Source organism: Coturnix japonica, chromosome 9 (genome assembly GCF_054131305.1).
Source record: "Coturnix japonica strain WE chromosome 9, WE-NBRP24, whole genome shotgun sequence".
NCBI lineage: Eukaryota > Metazoa > Chordata > Aves > Galliformes > Phasianidae > Coturnix > Coturnix japonica.
In genome coordinates, this window is record NC_140671.1 from 19,017,443 (window position 1) to 19,039,332 (window position 21,890).

The window sequence follows — 21,890 nt, forward strand, 5'->3', positions numbered from 1 at the left end:
CTGGCCTTGAATGCCTGCAGGGATGGGGCATCCACAGCCTCCTTGGGCAACCTGTTCCAGTGCATCACCACCCTCTGGGTGAAAAACCTCCTCCTAATATCCAACCTAAACCTCTCTTGTCTCAGTTTAAAACCATTCCTCCCTGTCCTATCACTGTCCACCCTTGTAATTAGCCATTGCCCCTCCTGTTTATATGCTCCAACTGTCTGGCTTTTTTGGAATCCATTCCACAGGTTTACAACTTAATTAACATCTCTAGCAGACCAGGTTCAGTTCACATACAGCATCCAAAGTGGAAGACTGTGTCCAGGTTGTCCATCCAGGCTCAGGATTGTCATCTCCCTGCTCACACAGCCCAGCTCTGTGCATGAAAGTAACCACACGCTGTGCACAAAGGCTGTGGGTAGGGTTGGTTGGTTGGGTTTTTTGATATTCCAAAAAGCATTCCTTAAAGGAGGCTTTTTGCTTTCTCACTGAATTATTCCTATCCCATTACACTACACACTTGTTGTTCAGACCTGCTGTTTATGGGATCTGCCATGCAACAATGTATGGTGATTTTCATTTGTTTCAGACTGCAAAGTACTGCAGGATGATTTCAAGATCAGCACAAACACAGAACCGTATTGTTCTTACAGCAGTGAGAAAGATAGGCCTGGCCCATGGTTATGGGGCAGCTTCATATGGCATTTCACTACTTTTGTCTGCACTTTTACATTAGTTTTAATTAGAAAAAAACTATTTCAGGATGGGGGGAAAAAAAGGATACAGTCACATAGCAAAAACCTGTGAATATGGTTTTACTATAGAAGTTACTGATTTGCAGTACGAGGTACTTATTTATTTATCCAGAGGTTTCGGTTGCACTTTATTAAACACTCAGGAACTGAGTTACTGATGGCAGCAGAAGGATCTCTGCCTCTGTGGATCTAGATCTGCCAATTCACAAAGGGTCACAAAATCAACACCTTTCCCATTTGCGTATTAAACTCTGAAATGCCTGAAGAAACGCATATGTCAGACATTTGTCTGAGCCTTCATTTCCATCATTCAATCTACGTTCAATATGTTTTCCTACAGAACTCAACAGAACCACATAAATCTCATTATATTGATTAATGTGCTATCCACACACTGCTGGCAAAGAAATACCAGAGCATAGAGAAGGAAAAATGCAGAAAATACTGCCCTAGATCAGCCCCCGCTCACACAGTGCAAATACAGTCATGTAGCTGCATCTGCCTTCCAACTCCCAGCTGAAGCACACAGGGCTATGGAGGGGAAAGACCTTTAAGAAGCAACAGCAGCAACATGGGGACAACATACAGAACCTGCATCAGTCTGCAGTCTTTGTTTAACTGATGCTAACCGCAGCTCTCAAGAATTTCCCAGAGCCAAAACCAGGAGAGCAAAGAATTTGCCAGGGCTCCGTTCCACCACATCTGGAAGGAGATTTTTGCTCCTGGCTACATTCTGTTCTGCCAAAATCTTGCTTAGGGTCTTCTGAGCACACTTTAAGGGTTACAGGGTAAGTATTTGCACTTCCCACAGAAGACAGGAGGCAAATCCAACTCCCCACAAAGGGAAAAGAACAAATTTACAACTAAACAATTACTTGTGGTATATTTATCCTAATCTCTCAACACACAAATGTTTTCAGTGACTGGAGGCAGATTGTTTCGCTTATAAGAGATACAAACTGTCAGGAAACAGCAAAAGGCAATTAGTAAATCACTATCGCTTTGGTAATCACTGATGAAATTTCCATGTTTTTTTTTCTAATTCTCTGTTGCTCATTCCCACAAACAAGCACGACATCACCTTGAAAATAAATGCAATTAATTATCTTAGCTGAAGCTTTTAAAACAGAATGGCTCCTAATCTACATTCCTTGGCAGCAATTCAGTAAGGCTGCACTACTGCAATGTTGACTGACTACTGTTGTGGTTGTACCACCATCCCCCTGTTTTCATTCTAACTTTTAAAGACTCATTTACAGAGTTTTTACAGTCCAGTGCTTTGAACTATTAAGTGTCCTGAAGTTGTGGTGAAAAGACTATGGAAAACATGGCTTACTCTGCAATGAAGCATTTTGATTCTGCACTAAAACATCCAATCGCTGTTAGCCCTACATGTCCAGCTACTCAAAAGTGAGCTGAATTCTCCTATGCACTTGAGCTAATTAGCCAATGTGCCTACCCACACTTACGCATTCTTTTCTTAGCACTTCTTGTGTTGGGATTACATCATTTCTGTTTAAGGATTTGGGGATTTCGCAGTATAACAGCAGCCACCACACTACTGATTTACTGCCTTAACAATAGAAACAAAAGTAAACAAACATAGCAGAAATGACCACACTGCCCAGGGTAACAGTTTTCATAGCAAACTTTCAGTTAGACATCCAAAGGCAAGAAAGATGACATGTGTGTATTTTTGATAACGGAATTGGTTGGCAAAATAAGTATTATAATTTATGACGATGTAAATAGGGAGGAAAAATGTAGACTGGTGGTTGGATCTCAAGCTGCAGCACGATGTGATAGCAGACAAAAATCATTTAGTTGCAAATTGGGTACATGTTCTACAAGCCCTGTAATCATTCTACAGCGGGATGACACTCCTATCATAGATGCACAAGAAAGCTCAGCTGTGGTCCAGCTGTGCCTTGTGAGCAAGGTACAAAAGAAAAGGGTGACATCTCTTAAATCAAGCAAATAAGCAACTACATAGGCAACACAGTTCCAGAAGTAAGCGTAGGTTAAGTGAATGAAAAAGCATAGCTGATGCCCTATAAATATCTACTATGTAAAGTATTGAGTAGGCTCTAAAGTTGATATGCTTTTATCATTTTCTCAAGTTAAGCAGTAGTATGTGAGTACATGCATAAAAGACACTGCATTCATGCCTGTGGAAATAATTTGTCATAGCCAGATGAATTCTGGATGGGCTGTCATACTGTACGTATATGGCACCAAGAGATGTTTCTTAGATTTCCTATCTGAGCTTAAGGCAGCTTTAAATATATTTAACATAAAGGAAATTATTTATTGCTTTTACTTTGGGAATAACGAAAAAGTATTCAAGAAGTGCAGGTAGGAGGATTAAATCTGATATCTGAGATTCTGAGGAAAAAAATAAAGCTTTAAGTGTGACCAAGGAAGCCCAACATTGATCATATTCTTTTAACTGAAGTAATATGGGAGAATCATTAGGTTAATTTCAACATGAGGAAAGAGTTGATTTCTGATAACAATGTTAGTAGCTTCTTTCTCCCCCATAAAGAAGTAGCTTGAATAGAGTCCTTGTGAAGGAACTGATGCAATGCTTTATTTTTACTATGGGAGGTATGACCTCTGTTTCAAAGGGAGGCTGTTGGTGAGTTTTTATCAGTACTTATCCGACAAGGGGAAACAAAGCTAAAGAGGGAGCTGAATAGAATACGAAAGCCTAAAGAATTCTTTAGCAATAGTACAGGGAAGGCTCTCCCAGAACTGTACTTAGATCCAAACAACAGTTTGTAACCAGTTCACACAGCAATGATATAATGATTTTAGCTAAATGTTTTCATCTCTTTCTTTATGGGTATGAAACAGAAGTTAAAACCTGCAGACTTTGCTATTTCAAGTTCAGCAATAGGACAGGCTAGAGGTGAAGCCATAGGCAGAACCTACACTTGTCAAGACCTCACATGAGATGAGAAAGGTAACGACTTGATTTAGACCGCACACGTGAAATAACATCTTAAAGATGATGTAAGGGGAAAAAAACAAACAAGGCTACAGTGAAACAGGTAAAGTTCACAATTTCATAGAGTAATAAACTCCCCAAATGGGGATACAGCTTTAATGTACTGTACACTATGATACTCCCTGACATTATCTCACAAACTATTGCTTCTCATCTTATGTCTTATTTAAGCTGCTATACACAGCAAGCAGTATGAGCTCCCAAGTGCTATAACCCTAACTCCTCTGCTGGCACAAGCATGGACTTCTATACATTTAAGTTATAGGAATTATCTCCTATATTCCAAGCCTTGGTTTGCTCTGTCTTTTGGAATAAAGTCATGTCTTTGTCAACTGCATGGACCGTTACTGCATGGAGGAAGATAAAAGAATACAGGAACATCTCTGTGTCTTATTACATACAAAGATTCAACAGCCAGTACTGATAAACTTATTCCACCCTGACAAACATCAGATTACAAAAAAGAACAAATCCACCTTGGGGAAGATTAGTTGAAGAACTCTGAGGCCCTGAATTGTAGAGGCCTTGGTTTTTCAGGGGGTTTGTCACAGTGCAGAAAGAAATTTAGTATTGCTATTGATACTCAGAGATGCTTTCCTACCTCATGTTAAATGTTTAAATATTTGCGAAGAAAATGGTTTCTCTTTAGATGCAAGATTGGCATGTACACTTTTCTAACAAATGAACAGCTTGAATGGAAAAGATTAAAGTGCTAAAATATGCTTAAAGTTCTAGAAAGAGATGAAATAGATATACTCCATAAATCAGGCCAAATATATATCTTCATAGTCCACACTGCCAACACACTAAAGCATCACAGAGGAAGCCCTATGTGTAACAGCACTCACTTGTTTTACAGAGTTACAGCTCATTCCAACTGCTTTGTTGGTTTGGAGTGGCACGCTAATTAATACAATCAGAAGAGAAAGTTTCAGAAATCTCCCAACAGCGCACATTAGCATATACTGCCGAGAGACTTGATAGAGTTCAAAGCTTATCTTGTAGCCTACATGCTCCATGTTTGCTCAGAGCAGCAGCTGGCCAAGTGATCTCCCTCCTTCTCAAAGAGCAAAATTAAATTAGATTAGATCATCTATTCTCCCTTGTAGAATTAAGATCGTGCCATGAAAACAAGCAAATTAGCTTTTAAAACCCTGTTTCTCACTTAAAGGGTAAAAGGCTGAGGGATGATTTCTGTACCAATTCAGCCAAGCTGCAACAGAATGCACATACCTTTTTTTCTAGGCAGCCTACAAGAATCAAGTGTGGCCCACTGGACTTGAGGCTGTGAGTAACAGGGAAGCCTGAGGTCAATGAAGAAGGAATCGAGGGAAAAACAGAAACAGTCACAAGGTTTTGAGATAGATGCACAGAAATGGTGTATTTCCTGGGATGGGCTGAAGGACCACAGAGTTCTGAGAGCTGCTTTGTTTGCTGCCATGTAAAAACACTCCAGACAACAAGAAAACTTGGTTCCTAGACAAATTATGACAAAGAACATTTTAGGAAAAGAAACGCTCACAGTATAAAGAATAGAAGGAAAAATGTAAGGGATAAGACTCTAAGGACCTAAAAGTTATCTTGAAGAACAAACGTTTGTGGATGATGAGTGGGATGGAGGATGAACACTTTGAATTCAGATACTGCAGTGATGCTAGATGCCACATTAGAAAAGGCACAACAGTGAATGAAGTTCAAAAGGGGCCATACAAATAAGACCCTACATTTAAAGGCTAGTTGCTCGCATTGCATCACTGCACACCAAGCTGTGAGGTCAGTTGGCACAGATGCGGTTAAACAAGCTTATAAAAATGTGTTCCCATTAAATCACCATGTTGCAGCAATTAGACACACTCCAGAAGATTGTCCTATGCAATCTGTTCTAGATGAACAGCTAATGAGAACTAAGCTAAAATACGATCTGGTTATGATTCCTCTTTTTAATATTCCCTCTATTACTAAACAGCTTAAACCTATAAAATGGAAAGGGTGAAAGATATTTGTCTGCTATGGTCAGATGGAGTAATCAGACTGGCCATGAGAGCACGTAATGAAGGCTGTGGTGCATCTTCACTCAATCAGCCTACGCTGCATCAAGTATAACAAGAACTTAATTTAAGTTATTGTAGCTTGATCAGTTTGGCTCAGGGTGAGCAAGAAGGCAACCTCAGCTGTACTGCCCAGATTCCCCACAGCTCAACCTTCACCACTGTAATTGTACAGATTAAAAGAAGATCTGTTCTGAAAAATCTTCAAATTAATCAGGTCTGTTATTTCAGGATATTGAGGAGTGCTGGCCACTCACTGCCCCTCTGTTTGTGCTTTCAGCATGTTTCTGCCCACTGCTTCTGTTGTGTGCACAGAGGCACAGCCATGAGACTGGACCAAGACATCAGCTGAAACTGCATCCTGGCTCAGCCAACATCCATACGCTGCAGTAGGTGGCATTTTCAAGGATCAAAGGGATACAGTCAGATCTTTAATGTGAAGAATAGCCTTATTTCAGGTGAACTAAGAAGGCTTTTAGACACCTGAGCCATGTCTTTCATTTCCTATTCTGCTTTCCCTAAAACACCCTTAAGATCAACTCTGCCATTTCCTTCATATTAACTCTCATGTTTGCACTGTAAGTAAGACTGAAGGGGAAGACCAGGAGAAAAAAAAATCTGTTTCCACAATTAGAAATATAAACCCCTAATAGTGATAGTAAGAGTCTTTGTTCTGTTTGTACAAGGCTGACTCTTAGTACTAAGTATAAGTACTGCAAATAAGGGCTTGACACCTCTCTATTTGTGAGCTGTACTGAAGACATTATGCTAAAAGTCAACCATTTCTCAAGGTAAATGAGAGCTCCAAAGGGCTGTGTCACAGCCTGAAATGTCTCAACTCCCTGTGAATTCCCTGTGACTTGACTGGTACCATTTTACTGCAGCTGTTCATTCAATTCAGAGTTCACATCGTGAAACACGACAGTGAGAAAAGGAACTGATGAGAATTCACTGAGTGCAGCTTTTCATTTGAAAAGATCCTCAAACATATAAAATTGCTTTATTTTGCTTAATTTTCCACATTTAAAAGCATAAATTGCATTTATTTTTCTAGTCCATACTGAAAACAAGCGATAATTTGTAGTATTACAACTTTCATCTCAAAGGAATACAACTGCAACAGTTCCCACTCCTTCTGAAAGAGGTGAATGCTATAGAAGGCATTGGATTGCCTAATGCAAGGGATGCATACATTATTTTTTCTCATGAGAATATGCGAAAGCTGTTGCTATCAGCTTCTTTTTGTACACACACAAATGACTTTCAGGAAAACAGACCTTTCTTTTTTTTTTCCTTTTATGTGCTGAATTACATGCACTAAAGATTTACTATTGGAAATGGGAAATGCTGGTATTTCCTAAGAACAAAAAATGACTTAGGGCTCTTAGTAGTCACAGTTCTCAGCAGGATCACTTAACTGAGGTTATTACCATTCAATCCAAACAACCTGCATCCTTTTAAGGACTGAAGTATTTAAAAGCCTAGACTATGTACTCTGCCTATTATGAAATCTCATCTCATTTATTTTGAGGTTGGTGGAAAGGCTTTCACTTATTTCACTACACAACAAATTAGGCCTATGGTAAAGTTAAATAATTAATGACACTGGAATCTTAGATACCGAAATACAGCTTTGTGCTCTGATGCTGAGTCTGGTTTTGTGAGAGAAGTAATAGTAATAATAAAAGTAGAAAGATGAGCTTACTGGGAAGAAATAAAACAGGAAAAGTACTGCATTAGTCAGACAATCATTACAACATACAGTACCCTTCAGTGACTGTATCCAGTATCCACTAAATTCAAAGGACTTCAGGAAAATTCCACTGACTTGGTGTTAAGCAGCTGCGAGGAGCTGAACACCCATAGAGAACTGCCCAAGACTCTGCTATAAAAGCAGATGATGGACTGGACCTTGACTAAACCTTTTGCCTTTCCTGTATTCCATTCAGTCTCTGCTCTGAATGCCTCCAAGGTTTTCCTCTGTTGCTTTCTGATCACTTCTGAGATGTAATTTTGCCTACTGTTTCCTCAGCATTTCCTTTCGTAAATCCTTATCTTTCAACGTTCACTCCTCATTCACAATCTTATCCAAAGATATCTTATTCATATCTAATCTATCTTGACTTTGGCCATCTGTCCATACAGACTGCTCAGGTCATTCTTCTCTCAGACTTATTCCTTTTTGGGTCTACCTTCTCTAGATGACCTTAGTCATTGTTTTTCCTCTGTTCCTTAGAAGCCACTACTTTCACATTTATCAGTTTTACTATACTAGCTTCACCAGAAAGACCTTCTCCGAGCCTCTTCCTACTCACACATCTTGCTCGTCTTCCTATAGCGCACTTCTTTTCTTGCTCCAAACCTTCTAACAAGTGGAGTATAAAACTATCAATCTTCCCTTTGTTATAGGAAGCTATAGAATTAACTACTTAAAACAAAAGATCTTAGTCACAGGATAAGTAAACTCGTTTTCTACGCTAGCCTTATTTTAACACAACTATATTAACTTCTGTGGCATTTAAACTAGATCGTATTTATCCACTTGGAAGAAACCTAACATGAAAAGAAACATTTCTTTCCAACTCTCTAACATTTTCAAGTTTTAAATTAGAAACGTTTTTCCATTACTTTGGTTATACAGCGCCTTAACTTGGCTCTCAAACAACTACCCCATGGCACGTGGACAGCACGCCCTCATAGTCTGCATTGTTCCTAATCTAAGATGCTGAAAAACATCAGTTCCTGACAGAGCCAACAGGTTCTGAGAAAAATGAATATGCCTGGAACTATGGAAGATAAACATGTATAACAATGGATTTCTTGTCCTTCCTCCTAGCATGATGCTGAACGATGTTATGGCATTGCTTTTTAAGTGTCATGGTCTCTCTAATGGTGATAATGGAAAGGTCCTGGCACTCACAAACAGTCCCACTTCTGACTTTTTCCACTGAAAAGGATCAGAAATAGACTCACAACAGTTCAAACGTACCATTTAACACATCAAGTTGCAGTAACTACATGCATTCCCTACATGTTTCCTTCACGGTCATTAAAAGGCCTTCCTAGAAGTCATTCTTTCCACCCTCTTTGATTTATCTTGATATGTGCATGTTCAGAGCAAACTACGCTCCCTTGCTAAGCAAGATGACAGTACCAAAGTGCCAACTACATGGAAGCTTCTTCTGACCTCTCACAACGACGCATAAGGAAAGATTCTATTTCACAATGGACTGACAAAACATTAATAACCGGGATGTAGCTTCCTTCAGAAGCGAGCCTCTGGAGAGCTAAGAGTTCTTAATTAAATCAACTTCTCCTGCATATAACATCACAGAGTAGTTGGCTGACTTATGCTTATTATTTTTCAGCGCAAGATTGTTAATTTACAAGTCTGTAATTTCACACGTACTTTAATTCATTACTATTTATGGTCCACCCAAAATCAGTAGGTCTAACCACAGAAGAAATCTACTTGGTGTTAGAATACAGGAACACCAGATAGAAATCTAATATTTGGTACGAATCACCCTCAAGACTAATTGCTTAGATTTGCCTTCCTGAAAGCAATTGTGTGCAACAGAAGTAATTGCTCATGGTCTTCACTGCTAGTTTCCCTTGGCTGAAAAGCAAATTATATAGTAATGCAGGTATGATTTACTTACAGATAACCTAGACCAGAGAAAATAAAAAAAATATGGATGACAATATATTTCTCTGAGGGAAAGCTAAATACTAACACTGGGCTGCAAGCGGCTATTAAAGAATCAGCTGCAGTAATAGCTTCTGGGGAGACCCGATAGATAGCATAAGTGTGAGCAATTTAAAAGGTGCAGTTCAAAGTAAGTTCCCTCTAGTTGTTTACAATGTTCTGTCCATCCCAAAGCTGTATGGATAAACAGCTGTATGGATGAAAATCATTCATTTTCCCAATTCTAAGCATTCTTAGGTACACTTACCTAAAATAAAATCAGGGGAAAGATGTAAATCATCCCCCCAGACTCAAGTCAGTTTAAGTTAGTGATGAAAATTCAGAAGAATTATTTACAATTGTTACTATAAAAGCCAACCCCAAAATACAGACACTAAGTGAGATGGTAAAGAGCAGAATTAAAATGCACTGTGAAAAGTCTCCACAGATCCCTTTTTGCTCAGACCTTAAAAGCTGAGAAATTACTTTGAGTTCAGTCCCCAGTCCCCAGGCTAATCTATTTACTCCTATGGAAGTCAGAGAGTGGGAACAAACATATTTCACTCATTCTTAGTAATTTTCCCCCACAAAAAATACTTTTTGGAGAAACAATACATAGACAGCTGAGCCAATTTTCCTTCTCCCCTCTCAGACAAAATTGGATCATGATTCATCATAGACACAATTGGGTTTTAATTTATTCCTTTAACAAGTTTGTTTATTTTCTTGTAAGCAAGTATTAATCCACTCTGACACAGGAAAATGTTAATTCTACTGCACTGCCTTTCAAACTTAAAAAAGCTGAGTCTAACTCACGTTGGTGTTTACTCTAGCCTTGAAGAAATAAAACTAGAAATGCCTGATGTGTGTACAGAGGTCCTCTGTTCTTTGGGTAGGCTAACACTGACTGCACATCACTCCTCTCTGAATGAAACTGAACAATCCTGTCAGTCTTCTGTGTAGGCATAGATGGAAAGTTTATCATCTTCCCCAAAGAAAGCTGTTCCACAATTATTCATTCACACTAACTTCACAGTGCCACTCGCTGCAAAGAAGAAGGTGACACAGGAAAGCATTTGGCCTATTAGAGAAACATAAAACTTCACTCAGTTCAGTGGAGTCCAAGTAGAATTTAGCCATCTGGTATTCAGATATACATCATGCCTATGATGTTCACTTGCTAAATGGTTATTTCATGAAGCAATGCTAATGATGATAACCCTTCTGTTCTTTCAGTGAGAAGCTTAGTGAGCCCTCCAGCTACTGGAACAAAAGTACACGCCCAATTAGATGAGAGAAGAGTCCCCATCCCTTATCTCTGCTGCAAGAGAAAAGAAAAAATCCACTACAAGTTCAAGAGAAGCAATGCAATTCAAACACCAAGCACCTCTCAAGTTAGGTTCATTTCATTGTGTCATGCAATACCAACTCACATACGGAAGTTCACAGGACATGTTTGTGTCTTAACCTTACCATTATCTCAAAACATCTACAATTATAAGGTGTCAGCACAGAACCCTTCTCCATATTCATGTGAAGACTATAGGACAAATGCTGACTGCCATCTCTGAAGAGTGAACCTCTTATTTCAATGTTGCACTTGCCATTAGGGTTTAAACCAATAGGGCAGCTTGCAGTCTCTTGGTACTACCATACTCTGTCTTCTGAAGCACTGTGAAACAGTTCAAATGCTTTAGCTCAGCTGTAAACAGCAAGAGTGCAAATGCAGTACATGCACACTTCCATATCTGTGGTGCAATGCTACTTAGCAGCTATTTGAGAAGCACAACATAAATACACACAAGAAAACCCACAAAATTATGTACTCGTGGCATTTTCCACAAACATTTGCAGCTTCCAAACTGTCGGTTACACATTTCAAGTGAGTTCAACCCTTAGATAACAATGCATCCATTTCTAGCATGAAAATACTGCTGGCTGATAATGGGTCTTGTTGATTTTTGTGGTGTGAGGAAAGGTAAGCTGCCTGCACTCGGTAAGTGACACACTAATGCCACAGTGCTAATTCTGAATGCTCTGATTTCTTCTAACCTTTTAATTCGGCTCTAAGCTCATCTAAATTTGTTTCTTAGATAAACACAATGTCTACTTGATTCAGCCCAAAACAGCAGCGATATTGCTCATCTTTACAGGATAACTATGGATATACACACACACATACATACAAAGTAAACTAGCACTTACACTAAGTGCCAGTTTGTATAAATGAAAGGAAATCAGCAGTTGGGAAGATGAGGCCAGACCTTCAAACTGCTGTGTGCTGATTGCTTTCCACCAAACTTCACACAGCCAAACCAGCAGATTAACAGCCAGCCTAACACTGATGCACAAAGGCACATTGTACCATAGCTTTGCATTCAGAGGACGACTGTATTTAACACAATTAAAGTAATTGCTCCAGTCTAGTCAGCCCAGCAAGGTCTCCATTGGAGTTAATTAGTAAATGCCAGTAAAATACTTTGAACATGCAAATGCTAAATGTTAAATACTTCCATTATTAATATATTCTCACAAATGCTGCAAGGGTAGGCAGGTGCAGGGTTCCTGGAATGCTGCAGTGTCATAACATGCAAAGTAAAGCCAGTGTTTTTCTTAGTTTTAACACAAGAACTTGTTCCATGAACCAAGCTTTTGCCTCTGATATACACAACAGCTCAGGCCTTTTTATCAGCAAGGAAGCATCTTCTGTCATTCAACACAGACTAGACCCCCATGTTCATCTCAAATCATCCAATACATAAGCACATAAAGACTAGTTATTTGCGGGGAAAGAAAGAATAAAAACTGCATCAAGCAAATACAAGGAGCAGGATATAACTACGTACTGTAGTCTAAACTTCTGGAACAGAATTACAGCCACACATCCTGCCAAGACTCTTATACAGTGTATCAAACCCCAGCTTGATAAGAGAGCTTTAGGCAAATACCCAAAAAAGATAAGAAGGTAATGACTGAAGGCATTAAATAGAGAGAAGGAAGCAAAACATTCTGAATTAAAAGAGGTTAAAAGCACTGGGTCATACTTAGTCCTGGGAAACAAAGACTTAACCTCACACAGCTATGTCAGAGATAATAAAAGAGAGCAACAACTGATTATTCTTCCTAGTCATAGATAGAGAAAAAAATAATGAGATTAAGCCATAAAAGGGAAAATGGAAGATGAGTACTGAGAACCTTTATAACTCAAAGAGTGGAACAAGTAGCCCAGAGGCTGTAGAATACTCATCACTGAGGAAATTCAAGCTTAAGTAAACACCCATCTGTTATGGAATATTCTGTTATAATCGCTCCTGCTATTGTGCAAGGAGGTGGAAAGAGTTGCACCAAAGTCTGGGGACTAGATACCTACAAATTCATTTATTTCAGGTTGTCTGAAACGTTTATTTGAAACAACAAACATCTGGTTCTTAATCCTCCAATTAACACAGTTTCCAGCCCTAAGGAATTAACCACAGAATTCACGACAAACAGTTTATTTGCTAGCAGTGGTGTAAAACAGATTGCCTACAAACTTTTACATGGCTAACAGAGCAGTTTAATTGTGCTTTTTTTTGTCCCCCTCCTTTGAGGAGCACACTTGGATTTCAAAATAATATAAATAAAAATAGGAAGTCATCCCTGAGCAGAGACCTTTGCAGCAGTGTCTGAGCAGAGAATTACATGGTATAACAGACTCAGGCTCTCATTCATGATACTGACCTCCTCTGAAGAGCACTCTGAGATCTAACGATGAAAAGGACTGTAAAAAGCACTAGATGTTATCATTAGTATTCAGGAGGATGGAATTCTGTGACTTAGTTCAATTCAAAGGGACCAGCTTTCATAAGCTGGTGCTTATGAAAGCCGACATTTTAAACAAGGAAATAGCTCTGAGAGCAACATTAATGTGGGCTGACCAGGATGGGGTGAGGCCACGCTTTTCTGCCAACGTCTCCCAGCAGGTTGCGCTGCAGACTTGTTTAGTATCGTGGAACCAATTTAATGTCTGCTCACTCATGCTTTACCACTTTCACAATACAGTATTTTATGCTGTTTCCAGTCACACAAGAACTGCATAGTGCCTAAAACAGCATCCTGATCAAGAAAACACACATTACTGCTCACAACTCTATGCATTCTTGCACTCCTGTTGCTCCTGCCCATGCTAAAAGAGATTTCCTGCCTCCAGTTGGCCACAGTTGCTTATTCCAACCACTGTTACCACCTTTGACACCCTTGCAAACTCGATGGATTTCCACCCTGCTGCTTTCAGCTGCTGTGGATAAATTAAACAAAATAGAAAGTCAATCACCAAATGTTCTGGTACTCTGGCTTTAAAGATGTCTCTGATTGTAGGAGTGGAACATGCTGTTCATCAGTTTATTTGGCTGGCTTTGCCACTAGATGATTTTTAAGTAATCCTTTATTCTCACAAAACAGACTTTCAAACAAGTAACCAATACAAACAACATATGCATTAAGATTCCATCCAGCAATACAGACTCCCAGTAATAGCGCTAGCATCTCTGCAAGCTTAAGGCAGTTTAATTGACCACCATAATTTACCTCGACGTTAGCATCATTTGGACAGCTTTTGAAAACATATTTTTGTTAGTGGAGAAATGTGTTCTGTACACATTTGCTGTGGTCAACCTTATTTTCCTACCTACTGATTTGACTTTCTGCTCTGCATGACTAGTACTGAGAAAACAATTAGTAAAGCGAAGCACTTTGTCATTGCCCCTCATACCCTTTAAGCTCACTTAAATGGCGTTTCAATATCAGCACACTATAAGTTGTTAGAAGCTTTCCCTCTTCTGTATTTCCATACAATTGAGATATCTGCATTTCTTTATGTTGCTTTTTGTTGTCGTTGTCATTAATTTGCAGTTGCTCTAACACTTTTATGGATCTAACTATTAGTGCTACCTGATAATATGGAACACAGCACTAAGAGAAAGAACCACACACATCTCTATCTACTTCTTAATTGGGAAAATCAATTCTGAAAGCCTTGTTAAGAAACACACTGCACTATTCTGGGGTTTGTTTGCCATCCCAGCCTGTTGATTGCCTATCAATTTCTCCACAGACCCAGCATCTTCAGATGATAAAACACTTTCAGATGGAAGCCAGGAAGATAGATTTTTCCTTCACATCTGGAGTTAGCAAAGTACTGAACTTTTCCAGTACAAGCCCTCCCATTAATTCCTTGCCTTCCAGATGGCATCACAGCTATGTCTGTTCCTATTCCTTCAGATCATTCTGAGATCTGTAAATTCAAATAACTGCCATCTCTCCCTAGTTAGGTCTACCATGAACAGGGACTGTGACACACACAAGAGCTGAAGGTGAGGAGATGTAGAAATAAAACTGCCCTCATTGAGAACACATTCAGAATAATGAAATGCATTCTTACAGACAAGACCAGAGACGTAACTTTCAGAATTAACTTTTGGGATACCAGAGTCTAAACAAATAGTCCTACAAGTCACATGCTATGAAAGATTCAGTTACTAACAGTTTCCAATCTAGGCTGTAATTAAAACAAACAAACAAACAAGTTTTCTTATTGTTTTGTTTCTTTTAATAGCTTTAACACACAGGGATGAACACCAGCCTGCCTCTCCACGGCTACAGCAGGGAACTATTGTTACATCAGCTCTCTGTGCTTCCCTTAACAGGCACCTGGCAATTTCAGGCTTCTTAGCCCAATAATTTACAGTCATATAAATACCACAACAACAACACAAGATGTTAATTCTGCCAAGTAGTTCATGCTTGTCAGAGTGCAATCAATTAACTGGAACAAATACTTTAAGACTGCAGTCAAGTTGGCTGGCCAGTTCTGTTTGCCATTGTGTCAATTGCTTTAGAGCAGGGACTTCAGCTATTTCAACTGCCAAAAAAGCACAAACTATGGTTTTCAGAAAAATATAGCGCCTTCTCCTAAAATATGCTTTTCTTCAGGGTCAACAAAGCATTCTGTGGGATTTATGCCATATACACCAACATATAATGTTAGTTTCCATTAAGAAATAAAACCACTGGAAGTTATCATTATTGTGAACTCTTCAGAGAATACTGAAAAGACAGTGGTGTTATGATGTGCTCACAATATATGTCAGTAATCTGTTCAGGGCTAACAGCTGATCCTCACAGAGTAACACCTCTGCTGCTGCTGAGGCTTCTCACTCACCAGTTGGGACTGCAGGATCCATCGTTGGCTTTTCCCAGGTATTGATCTGCTCCCAGGTAAATCCATTGGTTCCCAAGGCCACGCTATAACCACAATTACTGTAGTGCTCATCAAAGGAACAACCACCTAAAAGCAAGAAAAACACATACATTCCTGCATTAATATTATACATAATCATGACACTAAAATCATTTAATTTCTCACACCTAGGTTTACAGAGGGAGAAATTTGGGGAACAAACAAGTCATGTATAATATATTTCAGAGAGCAGAGAAGGTATCCAGAAAACAGTTTTGAACGTTCAACCTTTTTGTATCCCTTAGAAGTCTTTCTTCTCACATTGCTGCTCTTCTCCTCCATCAGCTCCCTTTATTTCCACCTATTTTCTTAACATTTTCACGGACAATTGCACATAACAAGCACACGCATTTGGGTCCCAGTGCTGGTATTTACAGAAACCTCCAGGTCAGATTTTTTAAAGAAATAAGAGAAAGAAAGAACCCAAATGGCAAAGACAAGCAAAGTATCCCTATACTACAGCAATACACGCTTGATTTCACTTGAGATTCAAATTACACTGGGTTGGGTTGCACTTTGAGAACTTGCATCCTTCCTTGCTACCACCTCTTATGCTTAATAACACAAAGTCCTATGTGACACATGACTACTTCTCCAGGCCTTTCAGAACTGGACCTCACAGTGTAAGCCTTTAATTTCTCTACAATGGGAGAATAACAAGAAGTGGATAGAAACTGGCATTCACACCTTCCAGACTGTTGACTAAGTGATCTTTCCTACTCCGGTTCCTGAAATACTTGAATGTGGTTCACTGCCACCTGGCAGCTGCCTGAACACTTACAAATCAAGATAAATGCATTGACGGTGGGGGAAAAATATATATTTCAACACATGCTCGTGTGTCAGGCAAACTAATTCAATTAGTTTATCCCCATTTAGTACTAGTGGATCATTACTACACTGCTGAACCTCCCCTTCCATTGCCTCAGGTACATTCCTCACATCTCCCCATCTTGGTTTGCCAAACATATTGTAGTACTGGCTCTATTACATGAGGTAATTTGGGTGTTTGGGTTTTGACCTTAATTATGACAACAGTGTCACTGCTCTGCTTTTGTTTTCTCTTACAGAAGCAAGGAGAAATCTCTGGGCAGTTACTCCAAAGTCAGCTGGACATATCTAACACTTCTGGAGCTGCAGGGACTGAGCACTGCTCAGGGCTACACGATCTTGCTGTGCCAGCCAAACTGCCAATTGCTCCTGACACTAATCAGAGTTATATGCACAGAGACGTTCCCGGCTCTTTACCTTCCCACAGGCTGCATTCCCTACACATGCACAACGAATAGCAAGTACACAAGTGATCTCTGGTTTCAATTCAATAACTGTTACCCAGCAGTGGGTCATTTAAGCATTCTTTAGTTTTAACATGTGTTTTTTTTCTCTACGTGTCCCAAGGAAGACCAAACCCATCTCAGTTACATCAAAATTCCTCATACAATCCTTATTCTGCTAAACGACTTAAAGTGCACTCCAACCACAAATGATTTTCTAAAAATTCATGTCAAAATTCACACAAATTATTCCTATTTAAGCACACGCTTGAAGGATTTGTTGGATAGAGTACCTGACCGTAGTCGGTGTTGTTCAAGTTTAAAGATTAAGCTTGTCGTAACAGAAAAAAATTGTTATGTTGTGTAATTTTAATATAAATAGTTCTGAGTTTAGCAGATTTTATGACCCTTGCAGCCTTGCCTGCTCCAGCAGAGACCTTGCAAATGTATTTCCTACAGCATTTAAAAGTAGTTTTTGCTTTAAATTTACAGTTCTTGCGAGGCTTTCAGAGCTGTCAAAATGAGCAGGACCGCACTTCAGCTGTTTCCCTCAAGTTTTAATTTAATTTAGGTGAAAAAGTTCAAGTTTAAAATATTAAATGTGCTTATTAAAATGTCTGACAGAAAAAACAGGTGCTCTGGATTGTCTGTGAGAAGCATGCAATGCAGCCAAAAATCACCTTCTCCCATAGCGAGCAGGCACAAGAGACAATATCAAATACTCTGCTCTCCGTCTCCACGCAGGGCATTCTAGTTTTAATAGATTCACTCTAATAGGAGGACTTCAGACAAACTCCATTTACACAACACCTCTCTAAAGCACGCTACAGTACAGTAAGTGGTGCTGTCTCTCAGCTCTTCCTTTGAAGGAGTTGCAAATAAATACTCTGATCAAGACATGCAATTGTACGAGGACTCGCGTACAGAGAAAATTACGCAGGTGCTGATAGTCTCAGAAGCAAAATGAGACGACAACAAAATACAGGGTAGAAGTCCTTATTTAACAGGGAACCTAATTGCTGATATACAGATACAATTAGCCAAATAGATTGTTTTATGTACACAGAGGCGGGTGAAGTTGGAGGGCAAGCTGAACAAGGATAGTGAGAGCTTCTGGAAATTAATTGGGAGTTTCCACTGATAAGAGACAACACCTTAAGAAGCTTGAAAGTGCCTTGAATGAAATTCAAGGCTAACCCGTGTAGTGAGATTGGATAAGAAAGGATAAACCATGGAGAGCCTTAAAAGCAGCTGCAAACACATCTACATTTCTGAAGAAAGAAAAGTTAGTGGAGGAACCACCAAATGCAAAGTGACAAGGCAATAAACCAGATGGATTAATTTACTGGAAGCAGAATTGGAATTTGGAGAGGTGAATTTGCAGGAAATGAGGACAGGGGGGAAAAAAAGCATTGGAGTCGATTCTCAATGCTCGGATAAGCAGAGTGGCTGCACAGGGCGCACACAACGGCTCAATCCTGGTGATCAAGAAGAGGAAAGCACCTGTCGGCTTTGTGCTAGAGAGTGGCAAAAGGGACAAGAACTAAAAGTGGACCTAGTTGGGACGCAGCCATGATCACCCGTGAGCAAGAAAGCTCTTTCTCAAACAATCTGTGCCCTGTGGAAGTGGTCATGCCCAGCCTAGCACAGCCCTGCCTTCTCCTCCCAGAGGTGCCCTGCTGCCAGCCCCCACTCATAGACACCCACTGCAGATATTTAGAGCACCAAATGTAAAAAACCCTTACATTATCACCCCACTTACTCACGTCAGCATTACTGCACATGAACACTACACCTATCAGCTCAGAATGCCTTGAAACATCATTAAAAAATAATAGAAAGAAAAGAATGTTGTTAAGAAGTCAGACAATAAGACTGACAACCTGAAGAGAGCCCAGATCTTCTGATTCCCAGTCCAACATCTAAATCAAACCATGACCTTCCCATCCCAATATCAAACTCCTCGCATTACGAAATGGAAAAGAGGTTCAATGAAACACGGACATTGATAATTACTTTGGTTAAATACAGCAACTTAGCTCTGAACAAGTTTTCACCTAGTAAAGGTCTCTGTAGCTCAAATGTAATGACTCTACTTAGGAGAAATTCATTTTCCAGGAAGTTCTTGCCCTTATAATGGTAACAGTGGCAAAGCTGGGGACTGAACTCTTGAGTAGTGTGCTAACTCAAATGTCTTCATTTTCTTTATCACACTTAACATCATATATATACCCTAACATTGTATATATTAAAAAAAAAAAACAAAAAACCCTGTGCTCTTTTCAAACAGCAAGAGAAAATGAAGAAAAAGTCAAGCTATGTTTTTTATCCCTCAACGTTCAAACACAAATCTGAAGTCTAAACGTAGAAAATCAACCTCCTAAGAAAATAATCTGTTTTACTTAGCAAAAGTAAATTCCAAAAGAGAAGCTGGATATTTTGTGGGCAGAAAGGTAGGTAGGTAGGAGTTTTTATTTCTGTGAAAGGTCCTGGTGGTGTTTAACTTCCCTGACATTAAAGCAAAGGATGTTAGCTCGTTTATAACATAAGATAATTTAATCAAAATCGTCATCAGAAGCATAATTACCTTTAACTGTAAGATGGGCACAAGATTCACGAGATTCTGCCTTTTCTGCTACAGATTTTACTTCTGCTGCATCCTTGACTTGGACACGTGTGTAAGTCAGCGAGTAGCTCTTTCCTGAAGCAGAGAACCACAGAGTCACTAAGGCTGGAAAAGACCACTAAGGTCATCTAGTCCAACCACAAACTCATCCCTACCAAACTGTGCTCTTGAGAGCAAACCCACAACTACACTTTGCTTCCTTGAGCAAAGAGCTCTGAGGCACATGGCCAGGCTGAGCATCATCCATCTGGTTTCACAGCATCACTGCCTGTTCTCTCATGTCAATGAAACCACCCATTCCCCTACGTCCACATCCCCACCAAAGCGGAATCTAAACATGGCTTCTACAAAGACTGACCAAATGTGGCCGCCGTCACCTTCAAAGTACCTGATACAGAAGGATCACACTCACTGTCAGACAAAACCTCTTTGGAGAGGTGAACTGACTGCCCTGTTCACCCCCACTTTGGAAATAACTGCACTCATTTACTACCTGCTCCCGGCAGTGTGGGATGGTGGGATAGCATCACACTTCCCACACTAAGCATCCCACCATGTCACTTGTTCCACCCTAACCTCAGTCCCAAAACAAAAGGGGAACTCTCTTCTGAACCCTCTTCACTTCATTTCAGATGTCTTATATGCTTGACCTCCAACCCACCCCCCACTCAGGAGAAAGATCCCCCTCTTACACCCTACCATCTTGCTGCATTCTGATGTTGTCATCAGCCTTCAGCTTGTTGTCATCTTTGTACCACTGGCTCTGAACCTCATCGTGTGAAATCTCAGACAAAAGATGCACTCCCATATTCATTCACTTCCACATCTTCCAGTGCTTTAACAATCTTGATATCTCCAGCTGTGAAACACTAGAGATATATTTGTCAGGGTATTTCCAGAACTGAGTGCAGCATCTTTTCCTTACACATATTTGCATAGAAAATAAGTAGGATTATGTTTTATTCTAAACCATCATCCATTCCTGAGTCATTTCTCTCTTCAACACAGTCAATGCATTATTGCCTTCGAACTTAAAGATAGACTTACTAGCTACAATGGAGCTCCCTGCAAACACTTTTCACGGAAACCAGAATTTCATTTATTCTAAAACTCTTCAAGCAAAATTAAGGTTAGAAAAACAATAGGATGGAATGAATCTTTAAGGTCATTTAGTTCCAATGCCCCTGCTATAGGCAGGGACACCTCCCTCCAGACCAACTCTTCTTAACAGGGTCAAGGCTTCTCTCAAATCATTCTCCTCTAAGCCTGTGCCTGTGCTTGGGATTGCCCTGACCCAGGTGCAGGGCCTTGTACTTGGCCACACTCAAGTTCATGAGGCTGCCAAGGGCCCACCTCTCCAGCCTGTCCAGGTCCCTCTGGGTAGCATCCCTTCCCTCTAGCACATCAACAGCACCGCTCAGCTTGGGGTCATCTGCAAACTTGCTGAGGCTGCATTTGATTCCACTCTCCATGTTGCCTACAAAAATGTTAAATAACACTGGTCCCAACACCACCCTCCACCTGGACACTGAGCTATTGACTGCAGCTCTCTGAGTGTGACCATCCAGACAGTTCCCTATCCTGCAACTGGTCCATCCATCAAAACCATTTTTCTCCACTTTGGTGACCAGGATGTCATGCAGGATGGGATCAAATGCTCTGCACAGGTCCATGTAGATGATGTCAGTTGCTCTCCCATTATCCACTGATGCTGTTACTCCATCATGAAAGGCCACCAAGTTTGTCAGGCATGGCTTGAATTTGAGGAAGCCATATTGGTTACCTCCAATCTCCTCATCTTCATTTTCCAAACTATGCCAAGGAGAACTAGACAGAACTCTACAATGTCGTGTCACTACAAACCTGTCTGAATCATTGGCTTCTCTGCATGCTCATCACTAGTCTCTCCTTAGCTTGTGTGCCCACAAACAATGTATGGGGAATGTCAGCCACAAATCTTACCTAGGGGATATCTTTGCTTCAAAATCCCTTGAACATCACACAATCCCTTTTAACTGTCCAGGTCTGCACTTCTTTATGTCAGAATCAGACCATATTTCTGTGCTGCTATTTCCCTTTCCTTCTGAAGGGCATGGATACAACTTGGATTAACCTCAGGAGCAGAGTTCCTGCATAAAACAGCCAGTACTGAAACAGCAACCCAACCTGGTTGCAGACTGAGAGAGAAAATGAGAGTTCACCACCTGTGAATAATGAGACTTCTCTT

At 40.0% G+C, this 21,890-nt stretch overlaps 1 protein-coding gene across 1 annotated transcript in view; it reads right to left on the reverse strand.

Moving 5' to 3' along the window:
- LOC146759739 (receptor-type tyrosine-protein phosphatase T-like) overlaps window positions 1-21,890 on the reverse strand; it is a 116,805-nt gene that overhangs the window by 82,198 nt on the left and 12,717 nt on the right. Inside the window, exon 4 of the mRNA XM_085509860.1 lies at window positions 15,686-15,811. Coding sequence (XP_085365986.1) covers window positions 15,686-15,811 — 126 coding nt within the window. The remainder of the gene's footprint in view (window positions 1-15,685; window positions 15,812-21,890) is intronic.